Below are 17,800 nucleotides of genomic sequence, written 5' to 3'. Positions count from 1 at the left end.
ATCCATATATTTTTGTCGTAAGTTACTATACTATATATAAGCATACTATATATTTATGCTTCTAAAATATACTAATATATTCTATAAGATTTTCTTTACGTTTATCTCAGGGCTGTGGAGTCGGAGTCGGAGTCGGAATTTGAGTCGTGGAGTCGTGGTGTTTTGGCCGGAGTTGGAGTCGGAGTTGGAGTCGGAGTTGGAGTCGTGAAAAATGAGCGACCCCGACCATTTTTTATATAAAATGCATTTTTTTAAATTATGAAATTTTAAATGCGTAATAATGAATGTGTATAGCATATGCATATAAAACGTGTAGAAGAACACCAAAAATACCTGATAAAATTAAACTTTTTTGAGTCAGAGTCGGAGTTGGAGTCGGAGTCGGAGTGGAGTCGTGTTATTGGTGAAAATCGGAATTGGAGTCGGAGTCGGAGTCGTGTTTTTTTTAACGACTCCACAGCCCTGGTTTATCTGATATACTAAAAGCTCTGAAATGGACCGCTAGCGGAATTTAAACCAACTCAACTTTTTTTAAAGAATATTATATTGGTAGGTGATTAGATAATCATTGAAGAAATAGTATAGATCAGGGGTGGTTGAAATTTTCAGTCACTTCAAATAAAGCATCAACTCTGAAAAAACAGCAACGCCTAAGCAGTATCTGTAAGGCCAGTGGTTCGTGCAGAGATTTCATTACAAAGGCACCGCTATTACAAATTGTTCATAAGTTTATAATTTTAATTTTCAGTAATACACTTAGAGAGTTACTGTTTGCATACAAATGGTTACATACTGTCACTATTTTTACATATACCTTCAATTATACAAAATATTCGCTATTTCCTAAAGTGCACTTTTTATTTATTTATTCAAATTAAGACCATCGAGACCTAACAGGTTAACCTAATGCGTCAAGATAACTAAAAGCATAATACTAAAATTAAAAAATACACTTATACATATGTATATACGTATCCATACATACAAATACATATACGCACACACATACATATACACATATAACTAAAAACATTAAATCATAATAAAAGGACAGACTCAAATCACCTCAATAGGTGTGCATTGTTACATACGAACTGAACCAACTCCCACGTATGTGCATGAGAAAATGTCAGTCGGACGGCCTTTGCTAGAGATGAGTTGGCAAGTGCTCCAGTTCTAGACTTTACAGGCAAGAACAGTGGATGCGAGCGAGAAGTATGACTACCTTCTGGAGCCCACATTTGGAGCTGCTCGAGCACCGAAGGGTTGTCTACTATGCCTTTGAGCAATTTACAAAAGTGTTTAATTATAAGCACACTTCTGCGAGTTGACAACGAAACGTATCCTAGCGCTCTCAAAATGAAAGCACTGGGAAACAGAAACAGATAGTACAAGTATTCCTTCAAGTATATTCCTGAAAATTAAAGGAAACGAAATCGGCTGCACTCTCTTGAACATTTTCAAGGCATCCTTATTTTGCTTCCACTGCGACACATCTGAAGACGACGACGCAGAGCATACCGTCTTCAAGTAGACAGCGTGGTCGGCAAACAGAACGGCGCTGGAGAGGGTCATAGGAAGGCCTGCATCAACAGACATTATGGCCCAATCAGTGGCGTAGCTAGGGTATGTGCCGCCCAGGGCTATCCTTAAAATTGCCGCTCCCCCCCCCTATACATTTTTTCCAGGGTCATAAAATCAGCATTTCTTAAGATAATAAATTGGTTATTATTAAGCTCTTGTTATTCGTGGATTTATATATGTTTTAGTGAATTCAGGGTTAAGAACCACACTAGATGGTCCCATCGCGAAAATGCCGCCCCCAAGCAAGTGCCGCCCGGGGTGGCCCGCCCCCTCCGCCCCCCATAAATACGCCACTGGGCCCAATCCATGCTGGAAAGCCGGCGTAACTGGGAGGAATGGAAATGATGTCATGAAAATCAAGGAAGAAGCTGAAAGACAGCGAAAACTAGCGGCCCTAACGGGACAGAGTCTCTAAACTGGACGAGCTGACGTGCAATATCAGAAAGATGGGGAGAGGTTTTAGCCGATAGGTCGCTGCTAGCAGCGGAATCCGGCACAATCACCAGCAACCTGGAAGCTGGTGAAGTCTTTCGAAGATTCCCTCTCCTCATAACAAAAAAAAGGCATCCTTATTTAATATTTTTTTTTATAGCGGTTACTATGTCATTAATAAACAAAACAAACAGCATTGGACCTGAGTAGGATCCTTGCCGTACTCCAGTAAAGCTTTTATATAGCTCTTAAAATTAGTTTTCATACTTAATGAACTGATCTATTGGTCAAGTAATTTGAGAATAGCTTCATGAGACCTTCAGAAAACCCGAAATTAAATATTTTTTTACAAGTAAATCGTGATTAACTTTATTGAACTCTTTTTCAAAATCTGTCTATATAACATCCACTTATAAACCAGAGTCTAATGATCTCGAAACAAAGTTAGAAAAAACCACAAGGATAGTGACATTGGATCGAGATTGAAAAATGATTCAGCTAGAATTCGTTTTACGTCTGTTCCTTTGACAATGCAAAAGTCAATCAGTTTTTTTATCTTATTGTTGAGGGAGTAAAGTTAAAAATAATTTTCTAATAATTTTTTTATGAAATGGAAAACAAATAAGCTAGAAAATTTGATACAATTGTCTATGACGGTAACGTAGGCTAATATTTTACACTATGTTTTAAAATCTACCATAGTAAATTAAATTTATCTGAATTAAAATATATTATAAAAAGTGTACAAAAACCTTAGCATTAATTAATAAATTATGTTTTAATAATACGTTTACATATAGACAGTTTTTGGTAAATTATTTATATTACTTTTATTGATTTTTCAACGGGTGTTTTACTATTACAGTAATATAATATGACAAGATAGGTTTAATCTAAAAAATATCGAGTTACTGCTTTAAAGTTTTATTACAAAAAAATAAAATAAAATGTATAAAATGAATATGCCAATTATGACTATATAAATAATACACACAATCTTTATTTATTAAAAAATCCTTATTAATAAATTAATTAATAATATATATTTAGTACATCGTAATTAAGCTTAAAGCTATGTATTAAAATAACAGTATTGTATAATAATTAAAAATAAGTTACTAACTGCTGGAAGCATATTATTAATAATATAAATAATTATATATTTATATTCGTATATAAAATTATATTTAATCTATTAATTCACTATAAAATTACCACTAACTGAACTTAAAAGTATCATACATTATATTGCACTAAAATAACATAATAATATTTACTTTAAGATTTTAATAATATTATACATATATTTAACATTATAATAACGTAACGTATAATAATTAAAACATATATATTTTTTATTATATAAAAATAGGTTACTAACTGCTGGAAGAAAATTATTACTAATTTAAATAACTATATATTTATATTATTTTATAAAAACGTATTCAATCTATTAGTTTACTATATATTTACCACTAATTGAACTTTACAGTGTCATACATAATATTGCACTATAATAATATTAAACATACATTTAATCTTCTACGAAATTTGATATGGAATCCATAAAACTAGCAGGACACGTTTTTTCGTACATGTGACAGTTTCCTATTTTACCATGGTTTTCTGCTGTATAAAACGACCCCGGCAGTTGTTCGTCCTTTGAACTCGATGGCCTTAAGGAGAGCAAAAAACATGTTTATATTATATAATATTATATTCATACGTACACAACATTTTAGAGTAATAAATATTTAAATAGCTTACGTGAAAATAATGTATAAAACATCCCCTAGTACTCCATTATGATAAAACGGTGCTGAGGCATGTTCACATATGGCTCTTAAAAGGCAAGCTCTTCCCGGCAAATTATGTCTGAAACAAATTATATAATGCAATATTTATAAACGTATATGTACGGAACCGTTTTTGCCTGACGTGCAAGGATGCGGTGTCGCCAGGAAGGCGATTAAAACAGGCGGAAGATTAGCTAATTATTTTACTCTTTATACTAATAACAATGTAAAACACATTTTTTAATTTTTTTTAGTGCAAAAGAGAGAATATGAAAACTTATTATATTAAGAGCGAATTTGCTTAATGTAATGTGATTTCTATTTAGGCCGAAACTGAAATTCTCTATTCGTTTTGGTTTCGGGTGAAAATAAAAAAGTTTCGGTCAGTCTCTAATATGTAAAATAATAAAGTTAAAAATGTGTATTTTGATCTTCTGATACTTACACGCATAATATTTATAGTTATAAATCAAATACTTACTTTTCTATATTGTTTTCTAAAACTATGTATGCGAATCTTCGACTGAGACTATTGAAGAACATTGAGGTAGAAATACTTCTCTCACTTCTAGCTGTAACTTCCTACAAATACCAAAAATATATAATAAAAAAATTGATATTAAAAAAATAAAAATGGATAGTAAAAAAATGGATAAATAAATAAAATATAATAGAAAACTCACAGGTCCTTCAAAGTCACCCCTCAGCCAAGAAGCATTAGCTAAAGTGTAATAATTTCCTTCAAAAAAATACGCAACTGATACTTGCGACATATTTTCCAGAGGCACAGCTATTGTTGCGAATAACTAAAATAAAATTAATAAAAAAGATGTGTTTTTTATTACACAAGTCGATATGTTCCAGCGAAAATGTATAAAAAAAATGCAATATTAAAAATAGTGTAAGCTGAGAGTATAATTATCTAAAAATATAATTAATTATTTTATTCTGAATGCGAGACCTATCATATAAAGAAAGCAATTTTAGAAAATTGTTTATACTTTTTAATTTTTCACAAATTTATTGGTAATGAAAGCTTTTTATCTTTTACGAGAAAATATTACTGCGACGCTTTAAGTTTAATTTGCCATTGACTAGCCATTTTTCAATCATTTTTCAACTGCTTTGAAGTCTATCTACTGTTCAATGGGGATTTTAATTATAATATAAAATGGCCGTTTCGTTAGCAAATAAAGTAGTGGTATCATTTCTGTGAGACTTAGTTGAGAAATTACTCGTTAATATTGTGAATGACAAGGGTCCTAAAATTTAACTTTATGGAACTCCAGCAGATAAAGGTCTGAAAGTTGACAAATAATTATTATCGACAACAGCGAGAATAATGTTTGGTGATGAAACCATGATTATTTTAATTTTTGAGCCACGTAAATTTTTTTATCTTCCATAAAGAATTGTCCTCTGGACTTAAGTCGCTAAATTTATTTTCACACGATTGATTATTATGCTTAGCAATGGCAAAGGTGTCTTGTTTGATTTTTTTATTAAACCTTTTATTACAGTCGATAAGGGGTCTATCTTAATTATTTTATTTTTACTTATGCAACGTTCAATATATTATTATATAATAATGTGTAGGTGTATTTGGAGCTTCTAAGTTTATATTATTTTTTATATAGTTTTTGTCTGTATATATTAAGGAATAAACTACTAAAGTGACAGCAATGAAAAGGGTTTAAGTTAACAAAAAAATCTGTTTTTTTTATAGACAATATTACATTAAAATTGATAAAATTGTTCAAATCACATCAATACAGCTAGTGGTTCTAAAACATTTTCAATTGCTCTTAGTAGATGCATCTATTAAGGAATGAAAATGATGTATCAAACCAAAAAAATTGTACGTTTAAATATGGTAATATATGTATGTCACATATGTATGTACATACAGTGCTATAACTAGGTTGTTGCAACAGATGCACAGATACAGGACAATAAAAATAACAAAAAATGTATGATTTATATTTTAATATAATATTTTTATCTCGATCTCATCAATATAACCAATAGATTTAATATTTTAAATATTGTTACTAATAAGTTTTTAGAACCATGCTAGACATTTTAGGCCCTTATTATGAAGTCGTTAGTTTAAAAGAGTCCCAAGTAAAGAAATGTTTGAAAAACGATTGAAAATGATTTAGAAAATATTAAAAATAAATTAATTTCATGATTATTGTAGTAGCTATATTTTAATAGCAATATCGCTCTCTGAATATTTCTCATTCTTCTTTTGTAAGAGAAATTTTGGAAAATTGATTATTAATTATTTAATATCAACTATTGGACAATTAAAGTAAATCATTTTATCAACTGGATTGAATTAATTACGATAGTCAACAAAATTGAGAGATGAAATCCAGATATTTTTCATTTATTGAAGTAAATATTCATGTTACAGAAAAATCATTTATATTCAATCAAGTATGTTTTTTAAAAATAAAAAAAAAATGAAAAAACCAAAAATATTTAAATCAGAAAAATAGTTTCAGCTAGCTACTGGGTTCATCGTCATAGTGTGGGATATCAGATATATAAACCAAAGAAATAAAACCAAAAAATAAAAAGCAAAAAAAAAAGCAAATATAAGGTATTGCGTGATAATGATTTTAAAAGATCGTTGATTTAGTCACTATCAATGTGATTAAACACATTTATTTTAAGGAGATTTTTTTTATATAAGCGCTTTTATTAAACTATTTTTTTTTATAAGAACTTGTACATAGGGTAAGAATCGAATGACAAAAATAAGCGAATCGCGTAATTAACTTGAAGAAAAATGTATTTTTACGATCGAGTTGATGAAAAATATGTAAATAAAAAGATATGTGGTATAATAGTATATAAAAATAATATTTACCCCCATTTGAGTACCAGCTGGTTCCAAGAGGTATCTTTTTCGTCTGGATCGACTGTCAGTTTCTCTGCCTTCATTCTTGCCTATCACTAACAATAACCTGAAATGTTGTTATTGTGATCAATATGTGTTCATTGTATGGCGGTCGATTTGCCTTTGTTGATTTATTGTAATGAGTGTTTGACAAGGCCGTACTTACAATGCACACAAAACGTGATCAAATCTCATGTTTATTGCACGTAAACACGTGTAATGAATCAGTTAACGAGACACAAACGATCGGATGACATCCGTTAAACGGCATCGCGACCACACCATTGAGGTGACAATGGTGAAAAATTGGAGCGACCGCACGAAAAGAGTTTGGCCGGCGTTTGGACCTCCGCGAGGTCCATTCAGAACGTTGCACCCAAAAAGATCGTCATAAGGTGGTTAACGGTTGGGTGTTTCATGACGCACGAAAAACCGAGATTGTTTGCTCAAAGAATTTGTCGGCGGTTGTGTGCCTTATACATTTTCTAAGGCAGTGCTGTGCAAATCCAAAAAAATAGGGATAATTCAGGTTCAGATTGTAAAAATAAATGCTTGTTATATGGTTATAGATTGACATAGCTTTATATATTTAATCTACTGCCTAGAGCTTTGAATAACATAGCATATTTTAATACAGTTATTTCGGTATTATTCCAATCCACTTGAATTTTTTAATGTTTAATATTATCTGTATTTTTATAAATTATGGTAATGTAAATAATATTTTTTAAACTTTATTAAAATTAAGTGTGGACCATTTAAAAATATTATTACAAGGAACTGGATTAAAAAAAAAATCCTGTAAGGAAAAAAATTGTTATAATAAAAAACAGATAAGGAGTTTTTAATAAAATAAATAATAATTGAGAATTGAATATGGCGATTTATGTTTTTCCTAATTCTCATTTCAGAAACTACCAGCGTTCCTGCGTTAGAGAAATCGACATCGAATTAAGTTGAAAACGATGTATTAAAAAAATCTGGGTCTTTTATGATAATATCAATGATCCCATATGATGACCTAAGTCATCAAGGAGTACAGACAAAAATTATCTCAACATTGTTCCATATAAATTGAGCATACTCCCCGTATGTGCACTAGAAAATATCAACATCTAATATATATGCACCATATTAGGCAGTTGGACGTCCATTGCCAGAAAGAGTTGGCAAGTGCTCCAGTATAGTCTTTACAGGCAAGAACAGAGGTCGCGACCGAGAACTATGACCATCCTCTTGGGCCCACATTTGGAGCTGTTTGATTATTGAATAGTTTCTTGGGTTATAACTCAAACCCTTGAGGGGAAGTGACTTATCGGGCTGGCCGTCTGAGGTAGAGCGCGAGGCACTACTTAGGACGAACAAAGCATTGCAGAGTAACGTAAGGAGGGCCAAAAAGCTCGACACCTCTTGAAGTTTGAGATCCAAGGCTGCGACTGAGGCAGTATAAATACCCCCCGTAGACCTGGGGGGTGGTGCTGTTACTAGGAGGAAACGCAATGCATGTAGTGCAATGCAATGCCAGCTAGCCAGCGAGAGCACATCTCCTTGAGCGCTCGGGAGAAACAATAATATATATCCAATAACATGGTGTGTGGGACCTGCTCACCCGGCCGTCACAAGCTGGGTGCCCACCCATAAGGGTTGGACTCCAACGGTACTAGTGCAACCTAATTTTTCACTACCTAATAAATGCACAAGTTTTATATATATATGCGACTTCATAAGCAATTTTAATTATTACAAAATTAAAATTTATCATGCTATTTTCCTATTTTATTTTCAAGTCCCTTTATTAGCTTTAAAGTTAAAAAATAATATCTTAATAGGTCTCATTGGTAAATGGTTATTATATTATTTAATCACAAATGATATTAATACAATATATTTATTGTTTTTTACCCCTGCTTATTCGGAGAATAATCTATTTGTCTGATTGATTTGAACGTTGGTATTAAACAGCTATGTAGCTATTCAAGCTTTTTAAATATTACGTGTCTGTATGATGTTAAGTAATGGAAAAATGCGATGAAATACGTAATGCTATATATACTATAAATAACTAACTGAGATTTTTGTAAAATATTATATGTTAATCATAATTAGTGTAAATGTAGACGATTCTCTTCTATTACATAATAGGTTATTAATTTATCATGGCATAAAAACATACTAAGTACGCCTAACGTCCTTCTGCGAAATTTATCTTAATAAAATCACATTTAAAAAATATTATATAAATATAAAACGGCGCAGAAGTTATTACCGTCGAAAAAGTAAACAATGATATTAATTGTATAAGGAATGTTTTTTTCTGTCTTCAAAAAATTAAAATGGCGAATAAAAACGTAAACACGAAAATGAGATTGTACATAATATTTTTTATCTCGCGGCAATTTTTCGCGTTAATTGGTAAGAAAAACAAAATTATCTCGTAATTAGCATCTTTCTCCTCGAACATCACTCGGCACAGCCTTCTGCCGTTATATTCACAGGGTGCCAACGAAAAGCGCCGCATAAATATGTGCGTTCGATATTGTGTTTTAATAAATCATGCCCGAAAAGTTGTTCTCTCGTGAAAAATCGCTTTCGTAGGATGTTATCCGACCGCTTCAACTTGAACGTAAACATTATAATAAATGTTTCTCAATCAATAAGTTCTTACCGACCAGGAAAAATATGAAATATCTTGTATATAAACATTTATTTCGTGCCGCAGATTAAGTCGGTGATTTAAAAGAGATATACACTACATTACCGAAGATGGTGTAATTATTTTTTTGCTTATCAATCGCGCTCATGAAGTTGAAATCAATCAAAGATAAAGTAATATAATCATATCTTAAGATGATTTTTTCGTTTTCATATCAATCCGCTGTCTTGTTTTGGCAGACTAGATGAGAATGGAAAGAACGAGACTCAAGCTGGCTAAAGTACAAAAAAGCACAATGTCTGAAATCCCGTTTGACATGTTCGATTTTGAGAGCCGTTAAAACGACGTTAATTATCATATCATGCCCAAGTGCCAGGAGCAGTAAAATGTAAAAAGGTTTCAGCACATACCTGAGGGCGAAGGACTCAAGCCAGTCCAGCTGGCCCCTGAAAAAATGGATACCATGGGGTAGTCGCAGCAGTGGTGGGAGCTTTAGTATTTATTTAAGAACCTTACATTATCTCTGATTTTGTGGTAAATTTTAAGTTTACACATGACTTAAAGCAATGTCAGTAAATCATTAACATCTATTTTATTAAAAAAATACAGCGTACAATCAATATTTGTCATAGCTTAAATTGTAATTTTAAATATTCATCCGTGAGATATGGAAAATAAAAGAAAACCTAATCTGTAATGATCATTCAGAATTATAATTATATAAAAATTACAAATTCCGATCACATAGACATGATAATAATTTAAAAAACTCTTGGGTTCATATGATAGGTCTTTCAGACTTAAATCATTGATTCATACCACTAGTCTGTATATGGTCTAGTTTTTGGTTAATAATGTGAAAAGATTTAATGTTTTTTTCTATAGACCATTTTATAGTAAAAATTTAATTTATATAACAAAATTTTTACATTGGTTATAAATCAGCAATACTGGTTTATGTCAACTGAAAGTTAAAAATACATACATTGTATTATTGAGTAAAATAAATTTTATTGTAAGAATCGAATAAATCAAAAATCATATATATCCATATATAAAGATTGTCTTTCTTAAATATATTATTTAAGATTATAAAATAATAATAATAATATATCAAAGAAATTGATTTATAGATTCAAAATATGAAGCCAGTTGCAGCACGTTTATTTTATTTATATGAGAACTTAATGATCGAAGAAGTAGCTACAAGTTAAAATCCTTGAATTTAAGTGAATTATTACATCGCAAACTAATCTTCAAGATTATATCTCAATTTTGCTGCTGAAAAATTTGGTTTACCAAAACTGGTGGTTAAATAGCTATAAATTTATTTTATTTCCATCTCCACCTCGACTGCGTTTTGGCCGAATTCTTTTACGCTGAAAGGCCATTCTTTTTGTAATAACCTGATTTTTATAGGGGTGGCTGGTTTTGCCACTGCTTGAGATGATGCATTAGATTTATAATTTGAATAATTTTGATAAAGCACCGCAAAGGCTTTACACTTGACTGGGACTTGATATCCTATGGGGAATGTTCGCGTTTAAACTTTTGCCCCATAAGACAGTTTTTTAGATGACATTTCTAAATATTTTCTAATATACGAAATATTAAAAGAAAATTATTTTTTATTTTTATTGTAGAGCATTTAATTGTATACAAATATACAACATAGATTTTAATTTTATAATACCGACAAAAACGTATTTGAGTAAAATATAAAATTTAATGTAACAATATATAACACTATAAACATCCTGTAGTTCAACTAGAGCTTTGACTTAAAAGAAAACGTCGTTAGTTTCCATATAAAGATCAACAGCATACAACACGTCATACGTTCGCGTATACTAAAATAGCACAAGTTACATCACTAATTTAATCAATATAAATTATGGTAAAACTAAAATTTAATTAAATGTTACCTACATACATATGTAGATTTAATCTGAAAAACTTCATATGTACTCGAGAAATTTATTATTTTGTCAATAAATTTACTCAGTAATTCATTCAGCTTGATTTTATATCCATCAACTTTGACGCTCCTTCAAAACAACCGCTCGAATTTATTACATTGCTTTCACCATGTTCACACACACTCACATATAGTTAGCTTTATTTATCAACACGGTCTTGTGCTTTCATTTGCAGCTGTAGAGGCAAAATCGCGTCGACATGTGGAGGCTGCGCATCTGTGTGTGGGCGTGCCTGTTTTTAGGGTGTAAGGGTGACGTGAGGTCCACAGAGGTCCCCGACGGGGTGACCCTATCTCGCCACAGACGATATCTGCTCTATCCCGACGGTGACCCCGCCAGAGTACAGGTAACACTTGCACCATTTGCTAATAAATTACACTGCTAGCTCTCGGCGCTTGGACGCCCTCTGCCCTTCTCGGATTTTCGCACATGCGCTAAAATAAATTTTATCTTCCAGTGTGGAAGCATTAGAGAATTGCTTTTAATCTGTCAACAGTGCAATAAAGAATCACGTAAATGGAATTGTTTCTGTATTTGAATATACAAATTAGATTGAAGTACGTATTATAAGTAAAAAACTTTTTGATGAAATTTCTGTGGCTCCCTAAAAGCCTAAACAAATTTACTAGTGTAGTCCATATTCAGAAAATTATAGTCACGTATAATTAATCTCTTATTTTTCACTGTATGTACAATCTCCGTTAGCAAAATGATGGTTTTAGTATACTATATGCGCTTCTTAAAGAAGCGGCATCCGTGTATCGAATATTGATTTATTTTACAATTTAAATTTTAAGTTAATTTTCATCCAACATATATTTATTGTCTTAATGTACATATATTCATATTTTTATCTGTACATTCATATGTATCCTTGCAGATAAAATTGCCTAGGATTAAGATTTCCTGATTTCTCTCGAAAGTTGGTTATATTGTACATATTAATATCTCTCCTTCTGGTTATCACTTTTTTATTATCTTAAATTTTTAAAATACATTGGTATTTCTAGTACTATTAAAGCTTATAAGTATTAAAAAAAATCCATATCATTTAATTGGATTTAATACTTAATAAAGTCGCTCTGTTTTGCAATACTACCGAAATTGAACATATAGTTTTTGCACAAAATATCATATAAAGACGCATAATTTAATTATAAACATTTTAGTTTATTTATTTAACATATTTTTTCTAGTTTCTTTTTCAATTTTCAATTATTATCGTTATACACATTTAGTTGTAATATGCTCTGATTTATTGCATATATTACAATTTAATCACTTATTTCATATTCATTGTTATTAGTCATAAATTTATTGTTTTTGTGTTTAATATTAATTTATTAATACTCTAAAATTTATCACATTTCTTAAATCACTAAATACGCAATATTATTAGTTCCACATTAATATATATTAAAAACGCACCATGTTGTCTTAATTTTTTTAGGATTCAATTTAAATACTATCTAAACATCCCAGATTTTAAACCATATTATAAACTAAATGATTTAACTTTTTGTAAACGGTTATATAAATACAGTTTCAATCATTTCAATCAACCCTATATCATAAATAAATACATAATATCATCATAACCAACTCTTAGATATTTTGGCTATCGATTATTCCAGGTATGCAATCACATATTTATAATCATAGTAAAATGTCGTTTATTAGATAACATCCAAGAAACTACACATTTATAAGCTGTCCGTTGACTGATATATATATAGCGTTCCCACTGCGACAGCGCCGATTTGCTCGACATTAACTTTTAATCCTCATACGTACTAAGGATATATTACACGTTCACGTTTAAAACATATCTGGTTTATTTGCAATTCTTAAAATCGAACATATATGTGCATTAAATCGTAAAGCAACGATAATGTTTATGTAATATAAAAGGAAAAACTCACTTTTCGGCCTCGGAGCCCGGCAACGGGAATTTAAAATTTGAAGATTTCATTACGAAGATTGTTTTATGATTGTTTATCTAATTTGATCGATGTATTCTTCTTATCCTAAACACATTATGTATATATTTAATTTTCATGGTTATAATACATCTAGTTAATTTGCAATCCGATTCCGACTCACTTTTCGGCCTCGGAGCCCGTCACATCGCCGGGAATTCAAAATTTGAAGATTTCATTAAGAATATTGTTTTATGATTGTTTATCTAGTTTAATCAATGTATTCATCTAATCTTCAACACATTATGTATATATTTAATTTTCATAGTTATAACACACCTAGTTAATTTGCAAACCGATTATTTATATTCAGTCAAATGACGAATTAATGAAAATTATTGTCGCGTAGAAAAATTTATTATTAAATAATAATTATTTAAAACTGTTGTCACGGTGCTGTCAGCCATCTTGTTTTATATTTGAATGCTTATTTTTCATTGGTCGAAACAACAGAACGCATTACAAATTCAATTTTTATTTTTATTTATTATTATAATTAAATATATTTCCTTTGTTTACACCGTTCATACAAAGCGATACGATTTACAGAGTAAAGAATTTGAACGGAGATAATTTATTAATTATTTTATAGGTTGTGTAAGATGTAACATACACCTACATACAGACTCTTCGTAATTTATTAAGAATTTATAGAATTTATGGCAAAATATAATTATTTTTTGATTAGGTATAAAAAATCAAATTTGAATAAAATGAGATATTATTGGCAGTTTTTGTTGTTGTATTGCACTATAAGCTAGTTATAAAACTACATATTTTTTAACACAATTTTTCATTATTAAATACATCATTTTATCAACAATACATACGAGATATTTATAAAGAAAATTATTGGGTTGTACCATCTTTTGTTGCTCTTTGAATCACTAAGTTTTACCTTATGTTGCTATTTAAAATAAAGTTAAACTAGATTAAGAGTAAAATTCATAGATTGAAAGCAAAATACACATATATAATATAATATGGTATATTTCTAGATACACTATTATAATATCTTCTTTATAGAATTATATAAAGTTTTTTGTATGAATTTAAGTGACTTATATTTTAGTTAATTATCGGCGTTGGTCTTCCCGTGGACTTGGACGACGAATCAGTTACAATAGGATATGTAATAAAGATGCTTTTCCACATACCCATGAACAGCACCGAATATACGTATCATTGGTATAACTCTGCGACAATAGCAGGAAGATCTCACAGAACACACAGAAGTTTTAGCGATTATCGTTTAGAATCTGAGAAAGCATCAAATTCCAATCTTATATATCAGCCAAAGGGAGAAAGAGGACATAAACACGATGAAACAGCATTACCGGCAGCTTTGATGCGTTGGGATATATACAAAATGTTGGAACACATGCTATCCAAGTTAGTAATTAGTTATTAAAAAAATATTTAAACAAATCTATTTTTTATTACTAATTTCTTAGAAATGGAATGAGCGGCAGAGCATGTATCCTAAGGACAATTTGCGAAGCAGCTGAAACGCCATTTACTTACCATAATGGCTTATTTGGAGAATTGATGCATATATTATTCACGTAAGTTAATTATTTATAACTTTGATATTTCATATTAATTATATTTTTTTATTTATTAAGACCATCGACTAGTGACGATGAATTGTCTCATCACACGGACAACGAATTTCATGCTGCTGAAAAGTTAGGTTTAGATCCAGGGTCTGAATGCAGCGATCTGTTTCCGGAATGTGATCGATCTTTTTTGGAGCTGTTTTCAGAAGTTGGAATAGCTTCTATGATGGGCTTAGGGCGATAATTTATTAAATTATTTTTAACTATTTTTATATAAAAATATTTATGTATGCATTGTTTATATTTTTTATTAAAATATTTATTAATAAAATATTGTAAAAAAATGATTGTGGTATTATTAAAACTATATATAAATATTTAAAAATAAAACCATATTTATTACCATAGTTTTATTAAAATAGTTTGCAATTTTTAGTGGCGTAATTTTATTATCAATAAAAATTCCATATCGGAAATTGAATACAGTCTCTAGTATACTTCAGATTTAACTACTTTGGCATTTAAGCAATAAACTAGATACAGTCAATTTTATGATTATTAAAAGAGCCTTGATTAAATTTTATTTAAGTTGTGATTAATCATAATTATTATATAAGATATAAGTAATAAAAAAATATTTTTTTTTACATATTTATTATTATTATTTTATTTTACCCAAAAGAAAATAAATTTGATGTAATTTTATTATTATCACTAGTCAATTGGTGAAAAACGTAATAATTGTTATTTATTATAATTTAAAAATATAACATAATATTTGTAAAAAAATATTACTAAATAATAATAAATTAATATTTACTATAATTTATAATTAGAGAAAATTATCTGAAAATAAAAACAATACAGAACTACATATTCATAATTTGTGTTCAGAAGAGAGCAAAATTTAAGAAAACTGTGACGTGAAATTAAAACATTTTAAAGCGTTAAATGCAAAAATAAACAAATTACTTAAGATATAGCATTTTACGTTATATGTATTACATATATTAAAATATTAAATTAAAATATTTAACCCAATTATTCTCAAGTTGCAAGTCCATAACCAATGACGGCTGATTGTCGAAAGAATATTTCACCCCTTTGGGGGTTCCTCAAGGGTGGTTCTCTGATCTTTACGTTATTTATTAATGACATACACATATAAGGAAATTACAAATTCAAGTTTTTCTGTATGCAGATGATTTAAAATTGTATAAATGCATCCGATCTGTTGCGAGCTCTTTTTATCTAAAGAATGATTTAGATTATCTAGTAAGATATGGCAAACGTCTGCTCTTCTTATATTTTTTTATACAGCCTTCACGTTCAGTTGCAAACCAATCATTGATGTTTTCAAGCCTATTTATCAGAGAAGCTTAATAAACTATTCTACTTCTATAAACATTAATTTTCATTATACTGTGATGCTTTTATAAAGACTTCATTATAATGAATTGTGTGAAATATACTCTTTAACTAAAAATACACGATGTTATTTTAGTTTAGGAACATATCAAGTCGATTATAAATATTTAAAAAATGTTGTAGACCATTTTAATCGTAGTTAGATAGCAAATATGTATTTATTTAACTAAGGTAACGCCAAATAATCTGGAGTGAGATTTTAAACGGTGTCTGTGAAAAATCTTTCAAGAGGCTCGGCTTTGTTATTAGGAACGTATTTTACTTTAACGCTGCCATTGCATATTGATCTATTTAATGTCAGCTACTAGGAGCTGGTCCGGTTCGTATTATTTAATTTAAATATTCTATAATTTTCTCTTTTTCTTATTACGTATTGTTTTTTTTACCAATGCGACGCATTGAAATTGCGTCACGTTTAAATAAAATATTAAAATATTCTAAAATAGTTTTATTTAAATTTTGTGGTCAAACATGCCTTTGGTTGATGCGAATCTATGTACATATATCTGAATGAAACTAATATTAAAATTAAACATACTCCATGAATTATTAACAGATCGCAAGAGCAAACGCTGAATTCGGTCTAAATGATTTTATTTGCATGAGTTTTTTATAACTTATCTGAAAATACTAGTTTTATAGATGTGCATTTTCTCTACATAGAAGGCATAAGAAATATTATATTAAGATATCACATATATTAAGTAATTTGGTTTAATTTTTTGGTGTAACTTTTAATTAAATGTAATTTTTCTTTATAAAAACATAATATTAATTAACTAAAATTTATATTTAAAGATTAGATTTCGTTCTGATCTTGCTCTTCATCTTCAACGACAATTTCAGAAATTATATCCAGTGGAGATGACGGACAGAATCTGTATACAAAATCGCAATCAGCTCCGGATTTTCCCGCAATTTCCGCATTGAGATAATCGGCGAATGAAGTTATATTCGATTTAAGATAATATTTCTCTTTATACGGAGAAACTTCTTGTGTTGTGTTATAACTTTTAATTGTATCACAGTCTGCTACTGGATCATGCTCCGAAGGTCTGAAAAATAAAATAAGTATTATACTCAATTAATACAATTTAATATAAATACTTAATTTAATTAAAATAAATACGTCATTATAAAATGGACCACTTCGTGCAGCACATCTTCATCGCTATAAAATGGCACTTTTGCCAATTCGCATATAGAATGCAATATGCACTCAGTTCCATTATACCCATAACTGTAAAAATAATAAATATTATTAAGCATTTTTAATATATGTATGTATTACAGATTGAACTTTAAATAATTATGATAAGCACCTGTCTATAAGTTTAGACATTATATAATACAACTTTTCTGATGTGATTTCATCGTCTACCATGTTTGATTGTTCTCGTTTTGTTCGAGATCTGCCGTCAATTATAGCAGGTGTTCCTAAAAACGACCATGGTACTTGAGTCAGAGAGTAGGGTAGTCCGA

General features: G+C 29.8%; 2 protein-coding genes across 2 annotated transcripts; one reads left to right on the top strand and one right to left on the bottom strand.

The window, feature by feature from the left end:
• Positions 1-3,413: 3,413 nt before the first annotated feature.
• On the bottom strand, positions 3,414-7,113 carry LOC148239140 (uncharacterized). Its single transcript, XM_088201815.1, has 6 exons — positions 6,887-7,113; positions 6,691-6,787; positions 4,496-4,618; positions 4,294-4,394; positions 3,784-3,891; positions 3,414-3,692 (listed from the first exon to the last, which is right to left on the bottom strand). The coding sequence occupies exons 1-6, from the start codon at positions 6,913-6,915 to the stop codon at positions 3,551-3,553; spliced, it is 600 nt and encodes a 199-aa protein (XP_088057941.1). The 5' UTR covers positions 6,916-7,113; the 3' UTR covers positions 3,414-3,550.
• A 4,080-nt stretch (positions 7,114-11,193) lies between these two features.
• Positions 11,194-15,134, top strand: LOC148239139 (uncharacterized). The gene is made up of 5 exons (XM_088181309.1): positions 11,194-11,270; positions 11,528-11,698; positions 14,404-14,723; positions 14,786-14,896; positions 14,957-15,134. Exons 2-5 carry the CDS (start codon positions 11,552-11,554, stop codon positions 15,132-15,134), a joined length of 756 nt encoding a protein of 251 aa, XP_088037435.1. The 5' UTR covers positions 11,194-11,270; positions 11,528-11,551.
• Positions 15,135-17,800: the final 2,666 nt, after the last annotated feature.

This window comes from Plectrocnemia conspersa, unplaced genomic scaffold, assembly GCF_051122295.1.
Source record: "Plectrocnemia conspersa isolate PC_06_02 unplaced genomic scaffold, ASM5112229v1 ptg000001l, whole genome shotgun sequence".
NCBI classification, from domain to species: Eukaryota; Metazoa; Arthropoda; class Insecta; order Trichoptera; family Polycentropodidae; genus Plectrocnemia; species Plectrocnemia conspersa.
The sequence above is the reverse complement of the archived record's forward strand: the minus strand, read 5'-3'. Positions and strand labels throughout refer to the sequence as shown.